At 33.7% G+C, this 24,811-nt stretch overlaps 1 protein-coding gene and 1 long non-coding RNA gene across 3 annotated transcripts; both read right to left on the reverse strand.

The window, feature by feature from the left end:
- Positions 1–347: 347 nt before the first annotated feature.
- Positions 348–16,554, reverse strand: LOC133205883 (zinc finger protein ush-like). Of its 2 annotated transcripts, XM_061341769.1 has the most exons (6): positions 16,115–16,554; positions 9,220–9,656; positions 6,983–7,103; positions 3,883–4,098; positions 3,567–3,728; positions 348–3,472 (listed from the first exon to the last, which is right to left on the reverse strand). In XM_061341769.1, the coding sequence occupies exons 1-6, from the start codon at positions 16,152–16,154 to the stop codon at positions 687–689; spliced, it is 3,762 nt and encodes a 1,253-aa protein (XP_061197753.1). In that variant the 5' UTR covers positions 16,155–16,554; the 3' UTR covers positions 348–686. The 2 variants fall into 2 exon arrangements, with proteins under 2 accessions (XP_061197753.1, XP_061197754.1); XM_061341770.1 differs by lacking the exons at positions 6,983–7,103; positions 9,220–9,656; positions 16,115–16,554 and adding an exon at positions 6,790–6,870.
- A 6,126-nt stretch (positions 16,555–22,680) lies between these two features.
- LOC133205705 (uncharacterized) lies at positions 22,681–23,785 on the reverse strand. Its single transcript, XR_009723644.1, has 3 exons — positions 23,747–23,785; positions 23,212–23,260; positions 22,681–22,724 (listed from the first exon to the last, which is right to left on the reverse strand). It is a non-coding gene; the product is annotated as an uncharacterized LOC133205705 (long non-coding RNA).
- Between the last annotated feature and the right edge of the window lie 1,026 nt (positions 23,786–24,811).

Raw genomic sequence — 24,811 nt, forward strand, 5'->3', positions numbered from 1 at the left:
ACGTAATACGTGAACTTACCACAAAAAGAAAACAATAGTATATATTTTTTACTTTGCTTTTATATCAGTATTTGTTCTTTATTTGTTTGCTTGTTTATATAAGAAGGGGGGGGGAGTTTTTGCATTTGCTTTTTTTACGCATTTGAAAGTAAGATTTTTTTTAATCTATAGTAATCAGAGCTACATTTTATTCTAATCTAAACTTTATCAGGTTTCAAATATGTTTGTTCATATGGTTGTGAACAATTGTTCAAAATTCGATGCACTTACGGACAAAATGACGACGGACATAATGTTTTCTACGGATTTTGACCTGTAAAGTTAAGAAACAAGGAAAACTGGTAAAGCATGTTTTGTTATTTTATTTTTCACTTTCAGAAACAGATTAAATATGAACACATATAACAATAAATAATCACTAAACAAACCGAAAGAACGCTTCTTCAACAAAATAACTTTGATTCAACTAAAATATAAAGTGGATTTGGATGAAGCCCCGGGGTTGAAGCACCAATTAAAAATAATAAAAACATTTCTGTATATATTAAAAGTATCCATCGCGGCTTCAATTCACCACTCGTTTAAAACACAAGTACTTAGTATATACATAAAGCAATTAAACTGTCCATAATGTTTTTGCACCAAATACATTTCTTTGAATGGAATGTTATATATAATAAATAGATCTATGCTTGCGCAGGAGACGTGATATCTTCCGCCATGTTTGCACTACAGTAGTACTTTTTATGAGCAAGGTAAGAATTTTTGTAGGTAAACGTAATGTCACAATGCCTACAGTACTTGTCAGCCCTTTTAGGGGACTGAGTGACCTGTGGTGTCACAGGACCCACCATACTCGGAAGCATGTGAAAGGCAGGGACCACGTGATAGTATGGCATCATATGGGGATCCACACGAGGAACGATCAAAGCTGGCTTTTTCTCAGTTGATTCTTGGTTTTCTGATTTGATTTTTGGCAGGGAATCGCGGATAGTCGGGGACTTTTGAGAACGCGGTGAACAGGAAGCACTCTTTGGGAAGTCTCTGTTTTCACTTGACGATTCTAATGGTGACCGCGAACTTTCACTCTCCATTTCCTCTTTGATCCTCTTGGAAGGGGTCACCACCTCTTTGGGAATGTTTTCTGTATCACCGCTCTCCTCGTTGGTATTATCCACGGCTTCTCTCTTGATTGAAACCAATTCATGATCTTTGGTTTGCTGTGACTCTTCGTCAACAGAAGATGGCGGTTCAGTCTTTATAACTGTTTTCCCTAATTGAGGAGAAGATGATTTTCGCTCTATTTCTGGAGATTTCGTGGTACCTGGGCTCGATCGAGAATTCGATCCTGGACTAGATTGCTCTCGGGGAATTTTTTCAGGGTGTTTGTTGTACACATGCGCCATTAAAGATTCGAAGGTGTCACAAACTGAGGTACAATATTGACATTTGTAATTCTGAACACCTGCTGCTTGAAGCGCTATCATTTCATGAAGTTTCAAATGCATAGCAAAATTGGACAAGTCTGTGAACATTTGTCCACAGTACATACACATAGTGGAAATATTTCTAGGAATGGAGGAAGCATGCTCTGCCTTTTCATAAGACTTCCGAGATCGTCTTCTTTTGTACGGTTCATTTTTCAGACGGATTAATTCCGCCTCTACATCAATTGGCCCAGTTTCTGAGGACATGTGCTCTCTAAGTTTTACCGGCATCAGCGGTGGTTCCTCTATTTCTATCATGTGATCGTCTGTAAAATCTTCACCGTTATCCAAGTGGACTTTCCCATGCATTCTCATCCCTCGTACTGTGTTCCCGCGATATCCACAAAGAGTACAACGATAAGCCTTGTTAGGCATATGTGCTTTCATGTGTTCCGAGAGCCTTGTTTCTGTTTGGGTGACAAAATCGCAGTAGATACATCGGAATATTGGCATTTGACCCGAAACACCAGCACAGAAGTGCAGTTTTAAGTGTCGGGAAGAAGGAAACACTGTATCACACCTTGAACACTTTATGATCTCTTCATCTGATTTCGGAGAGGTTTTTCCTTCTATTTTATTTTTACCCAAAATCGTGTGTTCACTTTCTTTTCCATGTGGACAATAAAATTCCTTGTGAGCCTGCAAAGTACTAGCAGAACTGAATTTTATTTTGCAAGGAACGCAGTAAAATCGATAGATAATATCTTCTGTTTCTCGTGATCTGGATGTGGTCGACTTTTCTGTTAGGGGAGAGTGTCCATTTTGACCAAAGGTTGACTGTTCCTTCGTTTCTTGATTAGATTGGGGAGATTTCTCAGAACTTTCTGGCGTTGCAACGACCCGTGTATTACGTCTTGCCAGCAGATCAATACTTCCATCCTCATCTTCAGATGGGGACTTGTTTTGTCGACTAGAACAGTAATGCTTTTTGTGTATCATGTAATTCTCTCTTTTATAGAAGACAATATTGCAGTCCGTGCATTTGCTGACAGAGTGGGGCACAGGAGGAACTGGTTTCCCCATGAATGAAAGCTGGGGAACTGTGATGAGGGGTGGAACTGGGGACGCCATTAGGCGAGGTAACTCCGAAATGGAGTGCTCTTCACTCCTCTGACTATGAGGTGAGCTTGATGAAGATTTAGGTGTCACCATCTGTCGTGAGGGCGGAGACAACGATGCAGTAGACTTTGGACTAAGTCTCTCCTCTTTCACTTTGACAGAAAGATCCAACTCCTTTGTTTGCTCTTCCTCTGCTTCCTCTTTGACGGTGGAAACAGTCGATATGGAGGTTTTTGGTGTGTCAGACTTTGTGGTGCTTAAATCCAGAGGCATATCAGGAGAACTCCTTGATGAAGAATCACGTATTTCCGTCAGTTCCTTTGTTATTGTTTTTGGTTGCGATAAAGTCGGTAACACAGGTTGTACAATAACTGTTGGATAGCTGTAGTTAATGTCAGCAGATTCTTTGGATGAGACTAGGATCGGTGGAGCTAGAATAACACGGGCTTGTCCTGAGCTTGCTTTAGAGTTTGCACTAAACATAGCTTGCTGGAGGGTTGATGGAGACAGCATGACCCGGCCAGGATCACTGCTTGGACTTAGTACCCCAGGAGAGGGAGAGCTAGCTCCTAATCCAACCAATCGCTTTGAACAATATACTTCTTTGTGGCACTTAAATGTGCTAAATGACGAAAACTGAATATTGCAGTCTTTGCAGTATGTGTCTTGCTTAGCTGCAATGGGTTGTGGCTCCATGACCGAGTTATCCCCCCTGTTATGAATCCTTTTATGACGGTTAAGACTTGAAAGTTTGTCAATGCTGTATGAGCACATATCACACTTGAAGATTTCTGGCTTCGGCACTTTAGCTGGTATGCTGTCTGCCTCGGAGGATACATCAGATTTGCTAGGGCTTGGTGTTGATAGCTTAGCATCTGGACTCTGAGATCGCTCCGACAGAGTTCTTTTCTTTCCACTTCGTAATCCTAAAGTAAAGCATTGTATGGTGGTAACTTCACATATCTAAGATTTGTAATGTAAGTTTGCACAATTGAAGCAATCTATAAGCTGTGAAATTACCTATTGGTGGTTTGTCGTTTTCAGTGTCATCTTTCTCCCCAAGCTGTTCTGAATGTACCGGAAGTTGGGGTTTCTTGGAGCAATAGAAGGTAAGATGACCTTGAAGAGTCCTTAAGCTGCTGAAGCGGACTCCACAAAACTGGCAACCGTACAGTAATGCCGCTATAAATCACAAGTACACGAAACTTTAAACCCGCAATAAAAATAAGATCAAGAAAAGGAAACTGGCCATTACATTTTTATGCACTTAATTCTAGAGTATGGCAGAAAAAAATATCGAGGGAGATAGAATTATAGCATTATCTGTTTTACATACCATGGGAGGGGACTGGTTTATCCAGAACTGGAGAGCTCTTTGGTAGGGGCACTTCCACCCTCTGTATGTGAGTAGTTTCCATTCCTTCCTCAGTCGTTTGTGTCTCTGGAGTGGTTACGTCACTTTCCGGTTCGTTGTTCGAATTAATTGTGAAAGAAGCTAAAAGCTCCGTTCCTGGATTTAAGTCGCTCACAATTTCACACCAGATTTTCCCATCTGTGAATTAATACAATTTAGAGTTATTCCTCCTCATGCAAGCTTAAAAAAAATTAAATAAATCGTAAAACTTATCGCTTTTTCATGAGACTTGCAATATTTCAGTTCTACATGTGATGAGTGAATAAGATAAAAATATATTTATAGGGGGATTATAAAACAGGAAAAATATGTAGGGAGATAATTTGAGAGGGAGTAGCCTATAAGTTTGTAGATAAACTTTTACTGCTGACAACCGTCATTGTTAAAACGGTCGCTTTGTCTAATGACTGAGAAGTGTTAACGGATGCTGTTCGTTCTAAACGATAGGGTGACTCAGTCCCTGAAAGACGCAATCGACAATCTTCTTAATTTTACACAAAAATTTTAATGCTTTGAAAATTAGAAATAAAAAGGTGATTTTCTACGGCTTATTTACACCGCTTTCTCTAAATCAGTCTAGACTTGTCCGTGCCTTAGCGACATATTTTATCAAAGAATACATCTGTAACTGAATTTAGCCAAATTTAAACAATCTGAGACGATGTTAAAACGATAGAAAGTGACTGCTTTTTTTCTTTAAATTTTGAATTCATAAAGCAAATGCATCTTAAAACATTTGTAGATTTGGTGATATGTACTAAGTCACTTAATGTGCACTGACAAAGGCTTTGTGATGTTCATCTCCAGTAAAAGGCTAAAGATTCTGTGATAAACTCGCATGAAAACATGTTTGGAATATTTCCATTTATCTCTTTTCGTTGATAAAAGCCTTTTAGTTAAGATATAAAAATTCAAAAAAGGATCCTGCAAAATTTGTACGGATGACAGATCAATTAGAAATATTGATTTTATCATAATCCAATTAGATCCTTTAGATCATATCGAACTAATAGAAACGTACTACATACAAATTACAGACTCTATTCGAATTTGACGACTTTGGCTAATGTATTTGGCGCCATTAAATGCTGGATAAATAATAAAAAAGTAACTTACAAAATACTTAATTTGGATAAGTCGTATTATATATTAAGGATGAAGATAATTGCAACACCTTTTTCCTTATCATCTGTGAAAAAAAGTTGAATTTGACAAATTGCACTTCGTGCATGATTTACGAGACATGCTTGATCGAGATTCACTATCAAAATAATATTTTTTTTCTCTCTCTCCCACCCTTACTCTCTTTTCCTTTCGTTCTCTCTCCCCCTACCTTCGTGACATTAATTACCAAGTCCAGATCTTGCACACGATAAACAGGCGTTTACAAATACACTTATAAGCAATTAAGCGATCTAGCAAATTTTAATTTATTTTTAAATGGAAGTTTATCTATACCAGCAATCAGATGTAAGTACTGATAATTCCCTTATTTTGTCAAGTTTCAAAGAGATCTCATTATTCTCCAGCAATGCTATATCCAGCTGGGGGTCTAGAGCGTACAATGTAAGTAGATAAAGAATTCAAATTTTGTGTATTCTACTCTTTGTTTTAAGCAAAAAAGGATAAAAAAGAATTCATTTCTCGTGTTATCAGAAGATTTTATCGAGAAGAAATAGACAGAAAATTGTTTTCTATCTCTAAAAGCAATCGTATGCCCCAATGGTTAAGTGGACACCTAAAGAACAAGCCTAAATCTCTCGAAGTATCGGGTTTCTATAGGTGTGATTGATATGGGCTAATGATAAAACTGATAACCCTTCCTATAACGCTAAAATTATGCAATGTTAAAAAAAATAAAATATTCATAAAGCCGTGAAACAGAATATCAGGAAATGTTATCTTTTTCTATGTCTTGCAAAAATAAAAAGGAAAACTATCTGGTAGTTCAAATACGATAAGCTTCTTTGTCACCCATATTCTTATCAGCGTAGTCTAACAAACGTTTATTACAACTAGAAAATCCAGACCGGGTGGAGTAATCCGAGCCCGATGTTTATCGTTCTTTAAGAAAGGGAATGGGTCCTTTACCAACAAATATGTTTGGCAGAACTGGAACAATAAAACAACAGTTGTTCATCTGACGAATAATCCATCTGTCCGGGAATAAAGCGCCATTAGCATATCAAAATCTGCCTCCTTTATCGCCCTATAAATGCTATCGGATTAATGTCGTATCAAGTCCCTAGTATTTCCATATCAAAGACCAAGTCGCCTTTATCAACTGTTTTGCAGAATTTTGCTTCGCGCCAATACGCTTAAAAAGAATAATGGATTGGTTGATAGGTGCGATATAGAATTAATATTCAGAGATAAATATATTTTTAATTTATCTTTGATTTGGAATATCATTTTATACCGCAAGGCCCCCGGACCCATTACATTTATCTACAAATCAATAGTTACACGTTGGTCTCTGGCACCCAGTGTATGACGATTGCTTGGACCCCGAGATTCCCATCGCTCTATAATTCACTCGATATTCGTCAGTTCTACTCATTCATAGTCCTTATCAATGCACATTTAGCATTATAAATCGATAACAATATTTATTTTCTATTAAACATTTTTGCGAGTGTATAAAAATTATTTATTACATGCCTGAAATAAGTTTTTTATCTTTCCCCTGAAATTGAACGCAAAGTCACCATCATTATTGTATTTCCATAACCAGAAACGGTTGCTGCTTTGATAAGCGTATTATTTTCAGAATGGAATAAGAAATTGTTAATTAAAGTTCATAATATTCAATTCAAAACTTACAAATACCTTTGACACCTGCGCTTCCATTGCAACGATATCCCCAAATAAAATCAAATGTAAAGAAATATTTTATCTTGGCTGTCTATAAATCTAGCGAAGACAGCGGATCTCTACCGCGTCACCGAGAACTTCAATTGCACAAAACTAGTGATAAGATAAGAAACGAAGATTACTTGTCATAAAATAAAATGTATAATACCTTCAAAATACACTGAAGCGTTTTTGGCGGATTCACTAGGGGCGGGGCGGAGTAGCGACAGCCAAGATCCATTCTCACACAAGACCCTAACAAAACCAGCCTCTCCCTCCTTCTCTTGTGCCTGAAATTGACAAATGGTTACAGAAACATTTAGAGGAAATAAATTTCAAAAGAGATCCTCTAAAAATTATTTCATAATTTCCTGTTAAAAAAAACTACAACCACCAAGTCCCTGATCTTCTAGTGATCCCTTCGAAGTGCCAAAAAATACAATTTTCACACGAAAATCAGTTAGAAGATCTCTAATACATGTGTTTTTCATTTTATTTCAACGATTGGATTTAAGAATTATCGAATTTTGAATCTTGATGTCAAGTTCACGTATCCCCTAAAGTCATATCATAGGGCAGAATCACGGAAAATTATTTTGTCCTATCGACACTTACTTTGGAAAACAAGACCCTAACGTTTCTAAAGTTCTCATTTAACTACGTTGTTCGTCCAATGCTTTGATCCCCCCTTCCCTCAAACACACACACAAATATATTTTTATAAGAAAACTAGATAACATAAAAAACTTATTCCATTTTTTAAAAAGTTTTATTTAATTGAATTATTTAAAATATATATATATTTTATTGTTTTTAGGAAAAATTAAACCGAAATAAATTCAATACAAAAAGTTTCACTATAAAAAACAATTTTTTTTTTTAGAAAGAAATAATTACATTTTTAAAAAATATATCTACAATGACTATTAATTCGTGTATATTTCGGTCTCTGGTAAATCACGTGACCCTTTGTAGATCCCGACCTATCAGCAGTGCGTGGTTATATGGAGTGATTGCCGTATCACAAAATTTGATAAAACACATCAAAAATGAAACGTTATTTACTTATCTGACTTCTAAACTCGTGAGAACAGATATCTTGAAAAGAGTGCATGAGATAACGACTGGACTTATCTCCCCTTGATAAGTTTTCTTACGAAGAAGATAATAACTACTCCGTGACCTTAACTTAAATTCTTTTAAAAAAAGAACTTTAAGTGTAAATAAAAAAAGAAACCTTTTTCAAGCCTTTAAAATTTTGAATTATATAAATTGAAATGCTTTGCAAAATTCAGAACTATGGTTATCAAAATAAGAACTTAAAATGTAAATAAAAAGACATTTTACAAGCCTTTAAAAATTTGAGTCATATAAATTGAAATTCTTTCCAAAATTAAAAATTATGGTTATAACCGTTTCTGACATTTATTCAGTTTAGAAGAGGATTACTGTATTAGAGTATCTATTTTTTTTAAATTTAAAATCTTAATCAGTTTATTTGTTTTTGGAAATGTTATATATAAGGTGATTTTACTTAACTAAAAAAAGTGACTTTTCACTTTTATAATAATCGTTTTCCTCATTTAAGCCTGAATTATCTTGTAAGACTGGTAGGGATTTTATATAACAAATTTTGGTTTAAAGGGGAACATAAATACTTTGGTAATTTTACTAATTTTGCTTGCCATTTTTTTTTCACATCCTAGTAAATGGATTTTATCTCGGATAGAATAATCTAAATAGCAATTGAAGGATGATCAATTACAATATGTACTTGAAAAAATTACTCAAAACTTCAACTAGAAAATGTGCCCCGTTATATATATATATATATATATATATATATATATATATATATATATATATATATATATATATATATATATATATATATATATATATATATATATATATATATATATATATTCAGTGATGCAGATTGTTGTGGCTATTGCACGTTAGAGTTGAGCTGACTGGCGACAGAGCCCGGGTTAGAAATGGTTATCTTGTACGGAGAATGGTTTATGACGCATTGTAACTCTTGAGACTGCGATAAACAGGTACTCGAAAAGTTTTCGTGCTTTCTTTATCTTATCGCCAAAATCCTATTGTAGAACAGCAAGAGAAAGTTTACAGAAACATGGGTGGAATTCACTGGAAAATTCGTTTTCCATACATTACCCCATGTTAAGAATGGAGATTTTAAAGAAATTATGGCGTCGATCTTTGAATGCTTATGTTTTATACTGGTTAGAGATTGAATTCGTATGATTATTGATCATATACATGTAAAATAGTCAAATATTTAAATGATTTTTTTTTCAATATAAAGTTTATGCATAAATGCTTAGAAAAATAAATAAAATATTAAAACGAACATTCAATATAAATAAATAAATAACTCACCTGTAGAACCAAATCCCCTTGTTTAATAGAACTAAGGGAGACAATTTCTCCTTTGAAAGGGCCGATACAACTTCCGGATGGTAACGGAATAGCACTAAAGAGCAGACAGGAGCGACCTGCAATGTTTGCATCCTCTTCATCAAGTTTCTTTACAAATAAGATATTGTTTGGCACACTAACTCTCTTCAAATACTCTGTGTTACCATTTTCCAAAATCATTTCGCTCTCAGAAACCTCGTTCTTCACGACGATGTTTGTTTGTAGGTTATGGTTTTGTTCTTTCGACTCCTTTGAGTTTGAACCCTCTTCCGGTTCTTGTTGGTCTTCAGATATGCCCTTGGATTCATTTGAGTGAGCATTTATTTTATCTTCGCCACTTTCGTCAACTGACAATTCTTTCTCCATAGTCGAGTCACTGTCTTCATTTTCTGACAACCCTTAAATCATAAATGAAACATTTTGTTACAACAGAAGTTATATATTTAAATAAAATTAATAAACACACTTTTTACAGCTGTTTTTTCCATAAAATATGGAGAGAAAATGGTAAAAATTGATAAACAGAGAAAGGGATTGGACTGTTGATAGAAAATATCAAAACGGTTAATACGGTTTGGGTGAGGAGATCGGTGTTTGACAGGAAGCTATGTTTACAAAGCGATGACAAACAGCGTTCTCCTGACCTGCGGTTTCCTGTACTTAACTTTTAATTAATGTGAAGCGAAAATTTTCTGCAACATCTGATAAGACATATGATTTATGGTTATCAAATTCAACAAGAAGATACAAGTCATCTGATTCCCGCCATATCTTTTCCATCGGAACACATCAGGTCTGTTCGACGGTAACAGAGGACACGTGACTGCGGTCACTCCAAACAGTAGTCTGAGACTGATGACAAATGAGATGCAGCTTTTCTGGTTCCCAATTCTATTAACATTACAGATATTTTTCTTTCCTTTCTTTTTTTTTTTTTTTTGGTTCAGCAAAACAAAAGTTTATTGCATTGAAATCGTTTGTACATTTTAAATATGACATTTAAAGACGCCCTCTGAAATAGGAAGTGAATTGTACTTATGTTTGTGATAGGGGATGTACATTATATAAATCAAAAGTTTAAATAAATAAATAAATCGTACACATTAAAATTATCAAATAAGTAGTGAAGAATGAACATGCAATCATTAAATCTGGAAATGCTTGAAATTATTTGAAGATTGAAAAAGTTCCGACGCTTGGTTATCGTGATTTCGGAACCTTGTAGAATTATCAATTTGAAAATAATTTGAGCAAAATTTTGAAAAGAAATCAATAGAACTCATCAGACAAAATTTTGTGGATAAAAATAGAAAAGCAATCAAACTTTTATCTACTATTGGAGGGTGAACAACTGACCGTGTACGTTATAAGTTTGATGCCGAACGATAACGCAAATTAACACTAATTTAGGCGGGAAAGAAAGATAACAAAGGCCTTCTGATCAGACGATAAACCACAAGCTTTTGTTTCCAAATTCCTGCTATCGTCGGCAGGAGAAGAGATAGTATTCAGTGAAGACATATATCGCCGACTCATTATAAGTTTTTGTCCCTTGAAGATTACGGATACCAAAATATTTTGCAAGAAACAGTAGACAGGCGTTATCTAATCTAAGCGAGTACAAGTTCCCGCGCTATCTGGACAGGATCTCGCGAGAGTTTGGGGTCAGAGTTTCACTTCAAGCTCCCAGACCTGGAGCCCTTTGGGTGGGATGGAAGATCACCAGGCAGATAATTTGGACATAAAGACAAAAGAAATCCTGATTCAAAACACATGTCGCAAAATATCAACTACTTAGACCCCTCTATCGGAGAAAACAAACAGCAATTGGACATTCGAAAATACCTGCATGGCGGAAGAAGATAGATTCAATCTGACTAGAGTGAAGGCAAATTACGTGTCCTTACAAGCTAGAAAAGAAGACACTAATCTCGTTTGATAAGCCTGAAGACCAACGAGATTCCTATGAAGATGGCGCGGTGACATGAAACACTTTTTATCTACAAAATTTCCCTCACGAGGACCACAGACTATTATTTTAGAACCTATACCCATTTTTGAGATAGGTAAATTTTCTCCTGCAGACATATTTTGTATATTTGTTTGAGTACTTCAATTTATAGAGTAAAATGATACCATCTAAAAGCAAAAGGTGTTCAAAAGCTTTTTCCCTTTTGTCACAAAAGGTACTGAGAAGAGATTTTGCGAGATACGAGATTTTAAACGAGATTTTAGAGACAGATAAACAATTTGTCCACTTATACCACACGATTGATCAAAAGTAATTTATTCAAAATTCGACAAATTTACGCATGGAAGCGACATGGATGTTACGAATTTTAGCAAGAAAATATTTATAAACAGTGCTAAGAAAAAGGGCAGTGGGAAAATATAAGACTCGATTGAAATTCTTCAAAAGATATTTAATCTCATAAAGCTCCATTAGGATACTATTTAGAGATAGGTAAATACGTGTTTTCACAGATCTGCTGATTAATTTTATATTCCGAAGATGTCGTGCTTCAGTTGCGAGTTCTAATAACAGCTATAAAGAACTAAGTATCGCTTAAAACAAATTGAAGTCCACGATATAGATATGGAGATGTCGGTACCTATGTATGTTAATGCTATTATCTACATCAAAATTAGTTCTAATGTAGCTGACATTTTAGGAAGCTAATATCTCAAATTTGATCAAAGACACTCTGTACCCATGTTTTTTTTTTTTTTTTAAATGGGGTGCAGACCGAATTGAAAATAAAAAACTTAAAGCTACATCGTGTTGAAGATACAATAAAATATTCAGTGGATGCATATTATTCAACGTTCTTCCCATATATATTGGTATATTATTTAAAAAGATAGATTTAAGGTGAATAAAATATGAAGTTACTGTCCACGTTACATTTTAGTGCAAATTCTCACTTTAAGAATTACATGCCACAGGAATATAGTATATACAACACCTCTCGCGAGATTAGGATCTTCGAACTAAAGGTGGATTTCGAGCTCGTCCCAAGGCGCTGGAAAGATTTCGGATGGTAACCCGATAGGTGGTTTGTGGCGTTGACAATTGATTTTCAGATAAAAAATTATTTTTCTCTTCGTGTTAATGATCTACAAGATCGCTTCCTCAAGGTCTGGTTTGTATGGAAAATTATAGAAGTCGACGTGTTAAAAACATTCTTCTATTTTAATTACCTTAAATATATGAAATGATAGCAATCGAGAGATAAATAAAAAGAGATTAGAAATTAAATACGGGCTTTTATTAGGAATTGAAATATGAATAGGTATAAACGCATTACAGATAACTATACGTCTTCTCCTTTTATATATTTTTTTCAAATAAATTCAAGAGTCACGAAAAAAGTCCTGAAGTTTTTTGTCATGGCTGGGCACTAGTTTGACAAATAGAAAAAGCTAGATTTTCGCGATAGGACCCTTATCATGCATCTACATTCGACACCTATTCGCCTTTTTGAAAAGGTAACGACGGGCACCTGGCATTCAATACCCTATTCCAGGAGCGCTTCCTTTTGTCTGAGGAACAAAATCACCTTAGCAAAAGTTCTTTTTTCTCCAATAGGATTTGTGACAGATTGAAGAATATGGAATCGATTATTTTCTTGAGTTTTTACATTCTTGAGTATAATTTACGACTATTTAATGATTATTTAGACATGATTATTCAAATTTCTATTTTTCATCCAAAAATATGACTGCGGCAGTTTTCTGGTTCACTACCACGCATCAGTTATAGAAATCCCCCGCCGGGCCGCGCATTAGCCTTACTTATCAGCTCTGTGTGATGGGTTGTTAATTTGAATAATTTGATAAAATTAAATAAAATTCAAACAGATTTAAGAGATCCGTATCAGATAATGCGAATTTAGCGCCATTATTACGTTACGCTGAGCATATGTTTCTTTGGACTCCCGTCTACCCTGAAATTTTCTGATTTATTATCAAATGCATCGCTTTCTGACTAAAACCTGGTTATATTGAAATGTCGTCGTTAACATTTGATGACAAAGTCTGTCAAATTTCACATGATCACCTGGATACTGTATATAGAGAGGAGGATCCATTTTTTTGTTATTTTGTCTTTTCTTTTTTAAAGTTAATAATTCCTTCAATTAATCTTTAAGGAGATGATAAGAAAATATTTTTTATATTTACTTAATAACAAGACGACAAATTTTAAATGTTTTCTATGATCTATTATTTTTAGGGAAAAAAAACTCAAAAAAATCCTGCCTCATACTTTTATCATTTTTCTTTTCAAACATAGAGATAGTGAAACTTCATGCATACATGTAGAGAATAAGGAAACTTCCTTCCAAAAAATAAAATTATCTACTTACAGACACGGAACTTTCAAAACTGGAAACTCGAACGTGTAGGAGATTTGTCAATTATTTCTAAATATATTCACTTGGGATAATCAAAAATGGTACTTAACCGAAAATGATATCAAGATTTGGAACAATTTTGATAGGTAGAAGTATATGAAACTGTTGTTATGGTAACAATCGCAAAAAAGTCACTCTACATGCTAAAATTTACTGCAAAATAAAGATATATACATTGACTAATTGTATAAGCAGTCAAATTGACATCTTTTGATATGCTTTGAACAATCAGTTAAAATGTTGTTTCCCTGCGATATGACTATTCCTTCCAGAGTATATCGCGCGTCTGGGGAGAGGGCATTTATCCGGCTTCCGTAAGGTTCCAAACTTTATCTTCCAAACACTCCATCCTGGTTTCGAGTTCTCATCAGATATTTTTGCGACGTAACATTTAATATCATGGTATTGATAAATTATATTACTAAATTTGCATTTCAAACGCATTGCATGAAGTAAGATAAGAAAAAAAAAGAAAGCGGTTTTCGGAGAAAGGAGATATGCCGATACCTTATCGTCCGTCTTCCAGATCGCTTTATTGCTATAGCGTTTTATCATTTCATATTTTGCTGTACAATGTCCCAGGATTTGGTTCGTCCTATCTGTCGCACACAGCATCGGTCCAGCCATTTTACTGAATCGATCCCCCTCGGTCCAAATCACGCGAGATTATCGTTGGCCAGCGTTTGTATGTTGGGGGTTCTAATTACAATGGGTTGCGCGAGTCTGATAATGGCAGGGCCTATCTAACAATTTTATCTGAGAACTATCTCTCTCCAGAATCATCTATAATGGATTAATTTCATACAATCAAGTGTAATCTCTTATCAGAGACTCCATAAAGAAATGGAAAAATGCGAAACGATGTTCTATCAAAATAAAGCATGATGATATCTTTCCCATATTATTTTGGGTTGGGTTGAAAGAGTGGAAAAACAAGATTTTGATAGAAAATGTTGGATATTTAAAATATGTCATATCTCACAGGGGAAAATGTGCATTGTTTCATTGGTAAGGACCCATAAAATGAGCTAAGTTGATGCCATAAATTTGAATTTAGACAAATCTGGTACGATAAGGCCAGAGATAACACGAGGGACACCATTCGGGGTTCCTCCCTAATTACTGATAAAACTAGCTCTCACATTCAGCTTATATAACTTATCAGGTTCTTTGATAAGAAAATACAAAAATTCTTATTGAGAATTAACAAGAGCGTATTTGTTTGTCTCACATAAAATGAGATCATAGACTTTATAAATTTAGAAATGTGAGCAATCTCATCAGAGATGAGCTCTAGTGATACTGAAACTGCCGATATGTCTTACGACTTTTTCGTGTGAAACATTTGATAAAAACCCACCGAAATAAACTCTAAAATTCTGCTATTTGTCAAAATTATGCACTTGAAATCTAAAATATGCTTTAAAATAATGTTTGATTGACATCTGGTAAAGAGCGTGTTTGTAAAAATCTTCAGTGTCTGAATGAAGATATTGGGGGATAAAAGTCTGTCATCAACCCTCGTGTTTTTCAAATCCCAATAATGTTGATTGCAGAGGGCTCATGAAAAAAAAAGAATGCGTAACTTTTCATTATTAGTTAAATTAATTTAAAAAATAAATAACTTAGCCTGTCCTTCATTGAAACTTAATTCTTTATCTTATTTTTTAAATTAAATCTCAATCATTTACTTGAAATGTTTAAATACCGTAAAAATAGGATTGTTTTTTGTTTAAGAGGACTAATACTTGAAAAACCTTGAAAAGTAAAGTTACACAAGGAGGATATATATGAACATTCTTCATTGCCTTTCACTGAGAAAATTGCTTCCTCTTGTTACAGTCAACGATTGAAAATCAATCGAATTTCAGGAAAAATTATTTACATAATATTTTAAAGTATCAATGAATAAAAGAAGGAAAATGAAGAAAAAAAACGTATACTTTATTTAGTGAACTATATTTCTTATATAACATGAGAGAAAATATTTGGTAGAATCAATATCCTAATTATTTAAAAAAAAATTAATACATGGATTTTACCTTTTAGATTTTCATTGATATAACTTTTTATAGTCCCCATATTTAAAGCAATCAACAAAAGTTTGTCCTTTAAGTTTTTGAATTATTATTTTCTTATAATAGTATTACAAGTTACAGATAGAAGCGGCTTTATACAATGTGGCGATTCTGTTGTTAGAGAGAGACACTAGCTGTAGGGGATCTCATAGTACAAGTACAAAGAATCAGAAGAAAAATATCACATAAAACTGGTTTTTCAAATGAAATTTTTTTTCTTATAGACAAATGTTCGCAAGTTATTTCAAAACGTGTTATTTCAATCTCTGTCGACTGAATAGTATATTGATTTTTAATACACTTAGTAGAAGCAAATTCTGACAGCTTAAAAAAATGAGAGAAAAAAATTGAAAAAATACTCACGTTTTATCGGCTTTGGGTTGGACTGTTTTCGCCGTGACATTTCCAAAAACGTGGTTTACACTAATCACCGGATTGAACTCCCCGGCTAGTACACAAACATTTGCACCTTGCATGCGCGGTGACCTGTCTACCCCTGTCCTGATCCGTGCGCGGTGAACTTTCAAGGGTCACTACAATAAATAACTACATGTTGATACACATGCAATTTGTCTTCACTCTCGCTCTGATTATAAACACGTCCGCATGTTTTGACATCGCAAGTAAAAACACTGGGTTTTTTCACGGTTTCCTTGTACGAGCCCGATCATCGACCGTACACATAGCCTCAGATAGAATATCTGATAGCGAGATAGGACTTAGCTGTTATCCACTACATCTAAGATCTTATCTTATCGAACTATCGGCTTTATCTCGTGCCCTGGAGAAGAGTTTAAGGGTAGGACATGTCTGTCCATCTACGGTTGGTACAATGAGAAATTCTTTTATCATTTGTCTTCCTTTAGAGATAGGATTATTTCAGTTTTCAAGATGCGACCTCCAGATAGGAGATACGACCAATCATCGGCTGATTCATCGCATATATTTACATCAGATACACTTTAATGGTACTTATCGCGATTTAATGTAAGGACAGAATATGATACTTGGGGCCACGAGAAAGGGTCGATATATACAGCAAGAATGTCCACCCTGACGCATGTAATATTAAAACTGACGGTACTCTCTAATTACCAAAGAGATCTTTTTCTGAAACCATGACTTCTGACAAGGATATAAAATTTCCAGTACAAATTTGAAATAATTTGCTGGAATTATTATTTCTTCTCGGACAAGTTAGTATTGTAATCCCCAACAGCAGGTGCGTGTTTCTGATACATACACGCTCATTGTTCAGATAACGTACAGAGATGGAATCGCAAAAACACTTCTCTTAGAGATGCAAAATGTCTTCCTTCCTATTGTGTTTTCGTACCGCTAACAAGAGTTTCTGAGAGTCGAATTACCAAGTTTTTACCTCAACAAAATTTCACCTGCTGAGAAGATACAGCGCCATGTGTTTAACTACTAGTCAATATGATCGGAGAAAAATTGCCCAGATTAATATTAATATTTTCAAATACACGTACTTTAGATGTTTTATTTCCACATTCTAACTAAATATACTAAATATACTGGTGTCATTTCGATACTTGTTACTCGATCTTTCTAATGTTGGAAAAGATAAAAATCTGCTATCAAATTTTATGACCTTAATAAGTTCTGTTTTTATTCCAAGTGTTTAGTTTCTAAAAAGGAAAGTAAACAAAAATATCCTGTTGAACGTTTTAAATGTGAAGTCAGGCAATTAAACAAATATAGTTTATGATCACGTTTACAATCAAGTTTCCTTATTTGTAATGACCATAAGTGTGAAATGACACTCCCCGAAGGAAATCTGGCATTGTGGTGGTGACGGGGGTGTTTGATAGTCTTAATGACAGTCGGGTTTGACAGTCAAACACAGGATGCTCTCAATCAGTGATAGGGAAAGAAGATAACAAAAAAAAAAAAAAAAAAAAGAGAAGAAAATCTAAATCAATTGGACATAGCAAATATAACAGTCTGAAGTACATATGAAATTATTTTCTTTAAATATTTTCTACGTTACTTTACTTTTAAATGTTTTAAAATTAAAATTTATGAATTATTATGACCTTTACACATGTGGGCCTTTATATATATATATATATATATATTTAATTCAACATTGGGGAGAAAAAACAAATCGATATATCTGCTTTGTGTACGTTGCAGTTGAAATGAAATTTGATCATATCTGATACGGTATATAATTTTATCATAAGAACTGCTGTTTCTTCATAATCTTAACCTCTATCTTGATTGAATTTTCCTCTAAATCATTAAATCCGTATCTATGTATCAATCTCGTACACTTTAGTACTACATGTATTTGACAAAATATATGTCAGTGTTTCTTTTTTATTTTGTTTTCAATTTTACTAGACATAAAAACATCAAATTTTGATGGTGAGAATTACCTGGTTTTTATTTTTGAAAGATATTAAGCAATTGATTGAAAAGATATGCTGTTTATCACATAGAAATTGATTTAAACGAAGTCTAAGCTATAAATAGAACATCGAGCTATTAAGTCCTAAATCAGCAGCTGAACTTTTTCAATTTACTGCCAGATTCTTAAATGCGTGTCTACGAGAAAACCATGCAGAATGCTATGAAAGCAAGTTTTTCAAAATTTCTTGAAACTTTGCATACAAAGTGAGATCAAGGTCACTTACTTACTGCGTAAGTTTGGTGACGTCATTTGATTTGTTACCATGGATACAGGGAGAATTAGTTTATCGTCAGCCTATTTCTATACCCAGTAGGGAAAAATAACACCTTTTGTACATATTCTGTTTGTGTATAAAAAAATTCCATAATATCTTCATAACTAATGGATTTAAGGAATTAAAACCTTTGAAAAAAATATTTACAGAATTTTTTTCCACATACCTTTTTGAATGTGAAGAGCTACGAGTGCAAAAAGGTCACGATAATTGTAAGAAATAAAGATATTTGAATAGTCTGCAGAAAAACAGCTATAAAATTCCAAGAAACGCTTCCATTGATTTCATATTTTTAAAAAGTGATTGTTTTTAAATATATTATTTAGTATTAATGGGATTTTGGTTGCAAATTTAAATTAATGGAGTTTTCACTCTTGTAAGTGCAGAACTGCAAGTGCAAAAAGGTCACAATAATTCTAAGGGATATTCTGTAGAAAAAACAGGCATAGAATTTCAAGAGACACTTCAGTGATTATATTTTTTATCAAGAAGTATTTGTTTTAAGATATTTAAGTAAAAATAACAGGCAATTTGGTGGCACATTTGAATTAGTTGATTTTTTCACCTTAGCAAAATTACACTATATCTGGGTAGAAAAGGCATACTGGACTACTGGAGTGATTACATTTTGAACATTAAATCATTTCAGGCACATGACCTTCAATCTTCATGACTGAAATTAGCTTATATTTATCCAGAATGTCACAAAGATGCATGATTTGAATATTTGTTTAACCAGAAGTCTTTTTCGAGACTGTAGCTCTACTGGTTTGTACTTCTAACAAAGGAAGAGATAAGTAGCAGTTGGACTTGAAACTTTGCAACAGAAATAAATAGAATAATGATCCTTGATTTGGTCTCTTTTCATGGAAATCTGACTAAAACTAAAGGGGGAGTAGATTTTAAAAGAATTTTACAGAAATTTCTATTTTAGTAACCATAGCAACACCGTTCATCAAAATCAAAATCTGATAAAAAAAATTATGTATCTCAGTGTACTTTACTTGTGTGCCAAGTAATATTGAAATCAGACCAAAACTGTAGGAGGAGTAGCTTTTGTTGACGGACAGACAGACGACCAACCCCTTACTATCGCATAAGGTCTTCTGGTCTCTAACCAGTAGAGCTAAAAATCATGAGTTTTTGACAAGGCTTAATGTATTATAGCAATGAACTGGCTATACATGTAGCTATGGGGCTCATTTTACAGGATCCCTTAGCATGAAAATGCACATTGCAAAAACTGCAAATACATAAAATTGCAAGTTTAACAGAGAGAGTGTTCAAAAGTGTGAACACATCAGTAAATAAAATCCACTTTTTCACAGTGTTGCCCAAATTTCATACAGTTCTTCATTGCAAAAGTTGTTTTTAAACATGCAAAACATTTTATACAAATGCTGATTTTGTTTGCCCTAAAATTATACAAATGAATGAACAGAACAAAGTTTATGTCTTTTTTAATATCATAAAGTCATAAAAACACAACTAGTATTTAAATGAAATATTTGACAATGCTCAACTAAATTCCTTCAACTGCATTTGAAAAATACCAAATGTATCATGTACATGTTACTTTTACATAGAAAATTTAAAGACAGCAACATTATAAAAAATTTTATTACTAAGATGATCTCTAATTTTAAATTGTCAAAAAAAATTAAAAAAAAAAATTAAAAACTCATTTGAAGCTACTACACTGAAATAAAGCAAAATAATAATATTTGAATTAATATAACAAATAATGGCTATGCTGTTCTTAACAAGATGATTTTTATTGATATATCATTTGTATTCCTTTGAATAACTTTGATCCCCTGTTATGGCCCCCCTATTCTCTGGGGGGGGGGGGGGGGGGGTCATGATTTGAACAAAATTTGAGTCTACATTACCTGAGGGTGCTTCCATTTAAATATGACTAATTATGGCTTTGCTGTTCTTGAGAAGAAGATTTTAAAAGGCTTTTTCCTATGTATTCCTATGTAAAACTTTGATCGCCCATTGTGGCCCCACCCTACCCCTGGGGGGAGGGGGGGTCATGACTGGAACAAACTTGAATCTTCACTACCTGAGGATGCACCCATATAAAAATGACCAATCATGGCTTTGCTGTTCTTGAGAAGAAGATTTTTACAAATTTTTCCTACGTACATGTATTATATGCAAAACTTTGATCGACCATTCTGGCCCCACCCTACTCCCAGGGGTCATGATTGGAACAAATTTGAACCTACACTACTTGAGGATGCTTCCTTTTAAATATGATCAATCATGGCTTTGCTGTTTCTGAGAAGAAGATTTTTAAAGGCTTTTTCCTATGTATTCCTAAGTAAAACTTTGATCACTCATTGTGGCCCCACCCTACCCCCGGAAGTCATGATTTAAACAAACTTGGATCTACACTACCTGAGGATGCTTCCATATAAGTTTCATATTTTCAAGCACAGTGGTTCTTGACAAGTTTTTAGGTGATGCCATCAATTTTTCACAAATTCATGATTATCTCCCCTTGGAAGAAGGTGTGGCCCTTCATTTGAACAAACTTGAATTCCCTTTACCCAAGGATACTTTGTGGCAAGTTTGGTTGAAATTGGCACAGTGGTTCTTGAGAAGAAGATGAAAATGTGAAAAGTTTACAACCACGACGACAGACAATGGACATATTTCGATCATAAAAAGCTCACTTGAGCCTTCGGCTCAGGTGAGCTAAACTAAAGTTTCATCCTTTTCTTTTGGAATGCCGTCGACAGCTTGAAGCATCACTTCTGTACCTTGGCATGGTGCAACAGGCCCTATTGCTAAATGTACTGACATATGTAAAATATTCCTGAACAGTATTGCAAATAGTCCAATTTCTGAGATACTTGACACTTTAAGGGAGGGTAATCTCCATTTGACAGGATATGCTTTGCATGATTGAACAATTTATGCTGAGATCTTTCATCTTTTGACCAATTTAGATGCACTGATGATATGAATTCAAAATCTGTAAAAGCAATGACAAATTGATGTTTGAATTAAAGTTCATAATTGATATTGCAATAATTATGATAATCAAAGAAGACATTTTAGTACAGTAAATTTTCATTTATACCCAAAAGCAAAAGAGCATGTATTTTGATGTTCTAAATGACATTGGGAATTAGGGAATAATTTCAATTTTACAACAAAGGGACCTTGGCAATGCTAGCCTGAATCACCTTTATTTCCTATTTTGTAAGATATCCAAATGCCTTAAATGGCTAATTGAGTTTAATGCAAACCTGCAAATGATCCAAATATAAAACAAGCTAATTCAGAGAATTGTGGCCCCCACTTATGGAAAAAAATGAGGATGGAAGAACTGGACAAAAAAAACATGCAGATGGAAAAAGAAAAAGGTCAACCTTAACCTTTCAGCTTTTGGCCTTAAAGTCAATTGGTGTCTTTTTTTATTAAAGAAATAAATTCAAGACCTCAAAGAGAACCAAAGTTATCACCAGGACATTATTTATTGCAAGATATGAATTTTTCAACTAAACCTTTTAAGGACATACGCAACGTACCTTACCTACTGATAATTTTTCAAGATATTCTTAATTTAAGATTATAGTGCCATCAGATGTTCGTAGACAAAAAATCAACAAGCATTACCAGGGGTTTTGAAAAGATATCAATTGATGAAAATTCTTGTGTAATTCAAAGAAAAATATACAAAAATTACTAAACATATATTCAAGATGTTTTGTTTATCCAAACTTGTTTTAGAAGAAGTGTACAATGGCATACATAGACATTAAAATGTAGCACACAGTTCCTTTAAGTATTGGAACTCTTCAACTCCAGGGAAAAAGACAATAAAGTTCAAACTACGTTGCGTATGTCCTTAACTTTGAAATCAAAGGGGATTTCTTTAAGTCATTGGGAATTATGATATAAAATTTAACAGAAAAAGCTCAAGGGAAACTAAAGTTATTATTTGAATTTTTTTTGTATTGTAGGAATTTCCAACCTTGACCTTTTGACCTCAAATCAATAGGGGTCTTCTCTAGGCTGTAAGGAGTTGTGATATGAAATGATATTGCAAATGCTCAAAGGCTTTAAGAGATATTGTTCCCAAATTAAAGTGTTATAGTACATACATGTACAGACAGAATGACCAATGGACAGACCAATAAACATTTATTGGGGGGTTGGGGGGTTGGCGGCTGTTACCTGCAGGTATTAGGTCATATGTTTTCTGTTATGTCCATGACTTCCTCCATTTTCCTCCACTCTTTGCTCTGTAAAATAATTGAAAAAGCCATGAAGTATATATACCCTTATACATTACAGTTAATGCTAAAAATGCTAATGCTGAAACAATTTGAATGAATCATAATTAAATAATTTTAAAGCTCAAAACTTGAACTATATGGACTGGACTTTTCAGTTTATCAGTCACATATTCAGGCATCTTCACCATTTGCACCTATCTTGACGTAAATTGTTCTTTGTTATTTTACTTATCGATAATGTGATGAGCAGTTACATGTATATTATCATGATTATAGTAACTTGTATGTATACATTATAAAATGTTAACCACATGTACAAACTCTGGTTCATGTCATTGAACTGCATGATAACAATGTCCACTTAGTTATATTTTTCAGTGTGGAAATGAAACATATTTGTTAATTTTATTTTTTGAGATATTAAACATTGACATTATCTTTATTATTATGTAGTACCTTAAAAATATTATATTATATTACAGTAAGTGATCACCTGTTTGGTTTGATTCAATTGTTGCCTTGTCAATAGGAACACATTTCTGCTAAAGAATAAACATTAATTTTAATATTAACTATACAATACTTAATAATCCTCATAGTTACATGAATACTTATAACCAGTTATGTACACATAAAATGAAACAGAAATCACACTTGAGATTTTATTTTTAGAACTAATTCAAAATAATATGCAATTGAAATTTTATTTCCAAACAGGATTGGATCATTTACATGTGAAATCTATCAATATTATGAAACTATTGAGTGTAAAATCCATTCATCAACATTTACTGTAGAATCCTTAATATATGTGAGTACTAAATATACTCGAATGAGAACAAGAATTAACAAGTGGACTGCTGCTCAAGAGTTTTCACTTTTTACATGTATTTCAGCTATAACATAATAAAAGCAGGTAATTTTGCTTCATAAGTGAAACTTGATGTATAAGCTACTGAGTAAATTTTAGAAATAATTTGATAAAACTTTTACATATAATTATAAACACACAGTATATGTATATGTACCTTTAAGCTCTTCCTTCAGCTTTACTTCCATACTGATTTTTTAATGTGTGTTTCTATACATCTTTTCCATATACCTGTAACAATTAGGAATCAAATTAGTTGATAGATATAAATCATCATAGATTGGACATGTAAGTTGTATAAACTTGATATCAATAGGTTTTCACAAACTATAAAGACAAAGTCAGTAAATATTTCCAATTATGATATCACTTTGTGATATTATATTTACATGTATAGGGTTGTCCTTAAGACCTGTGGGACTGGGGAATTTCTTCACCTATAATGACATAATTCCCCAATTACTCTGGTATTGCCCTCTCAACCCTCACTAAGGGGAGGAACCCCCAACATGCTTTTTTTTTTTAAAAATCTGTTTCATTTCTTATTGACAACCCAAATATCATGTACAGTGTCTCTCTGAAAACTTTAAGGTCAGAAATTAAGTTAATTTCAATGGTTTAGCAAAATTCCTTAAGTTTTTAAACTGCATAATGTTCTTACCAGTTCCAACAGGCAAAACCTCATTCAGCTTGACCCTCTCGGTTAACGGGTTTGCATAATAGCGTCTCCCCTATCAGGTATGGGTGACAACATGTTCTTTTTTTCCTTTTCCAGTGCAGACCAAGTATATTTCTGTGTTTGACACATGCATGTACATGTAGGTATGTTTACAGAAATTAGACTGTCCAAGTCCCATAACAGCTGCATGGTTCAAGATGGTTAACGATAAGAAGCGTTTCAGGGACAGAAATGTCTTCTGTGCTACATTTAAAATACCTTGTATATTCAGCTGAATCTATTTTACAATCTTTCAACAAAGCTAGAGCTCTTTTATCATAATATTGTCCTTAAATCAACACTTCATCTTTTCGTCTGCCATTAAGACATCACACTTTTAATTCCTTTAAATAAGGAGAGTTCCACTAAGGGAGATAATTTTTCTAATAGTTTCAGCCAACTTCAATCTATTTTTAAATTAGCATAATGCCATTTGCAACCAAATTCCTTTTAACTATATATTGATTTTGAAGGATTTTTGCAATTAAACTGATATTTATAATG

The sequence above is a fragment of the Saccostrea echinata genome, unplaced genomic scaffold, assembly GCF_033153115.1.
Source record: "Saccostrea echinata isolate AGI-Se365-2 ecotype Australia unplaced genomic scaffold, CSIRO_AGI_Sech_v1 ptg000054l, whole genome shotgun sequence".
Classification (NCBI taxonomy): Eukaryota; Metazoa; Mollusca; class Bivalvia; order Ostreida; family Ostreidae; genus Saccostrea; species Saccostrea echinata.

Excerpts from the sequence above, each read along its gene's own strand:
- LOC133205883 (XM_061341769.1), bottom strand. The coding sequence starts at position 16,154 with ATGTCACGGCGAAAACAGTCCAACCCAAAGCCGATAAAAC. Across the intron at positions 7,104-9,219 it reads AAGGGGATTTGGTTCTACAG|GCACAAGAGAAGGAGGGAGA; the intron begins GTGAGTTATTTA and ends TGTCAATTTCAG. Across the intron at positions 3,729-3,882 it reads TAAACCAGTCCCCTCCCATG|CGGCATTACTGTACGGTTGC; the intron begins GTATGTAAAACA and ends TGTGATTTATAG.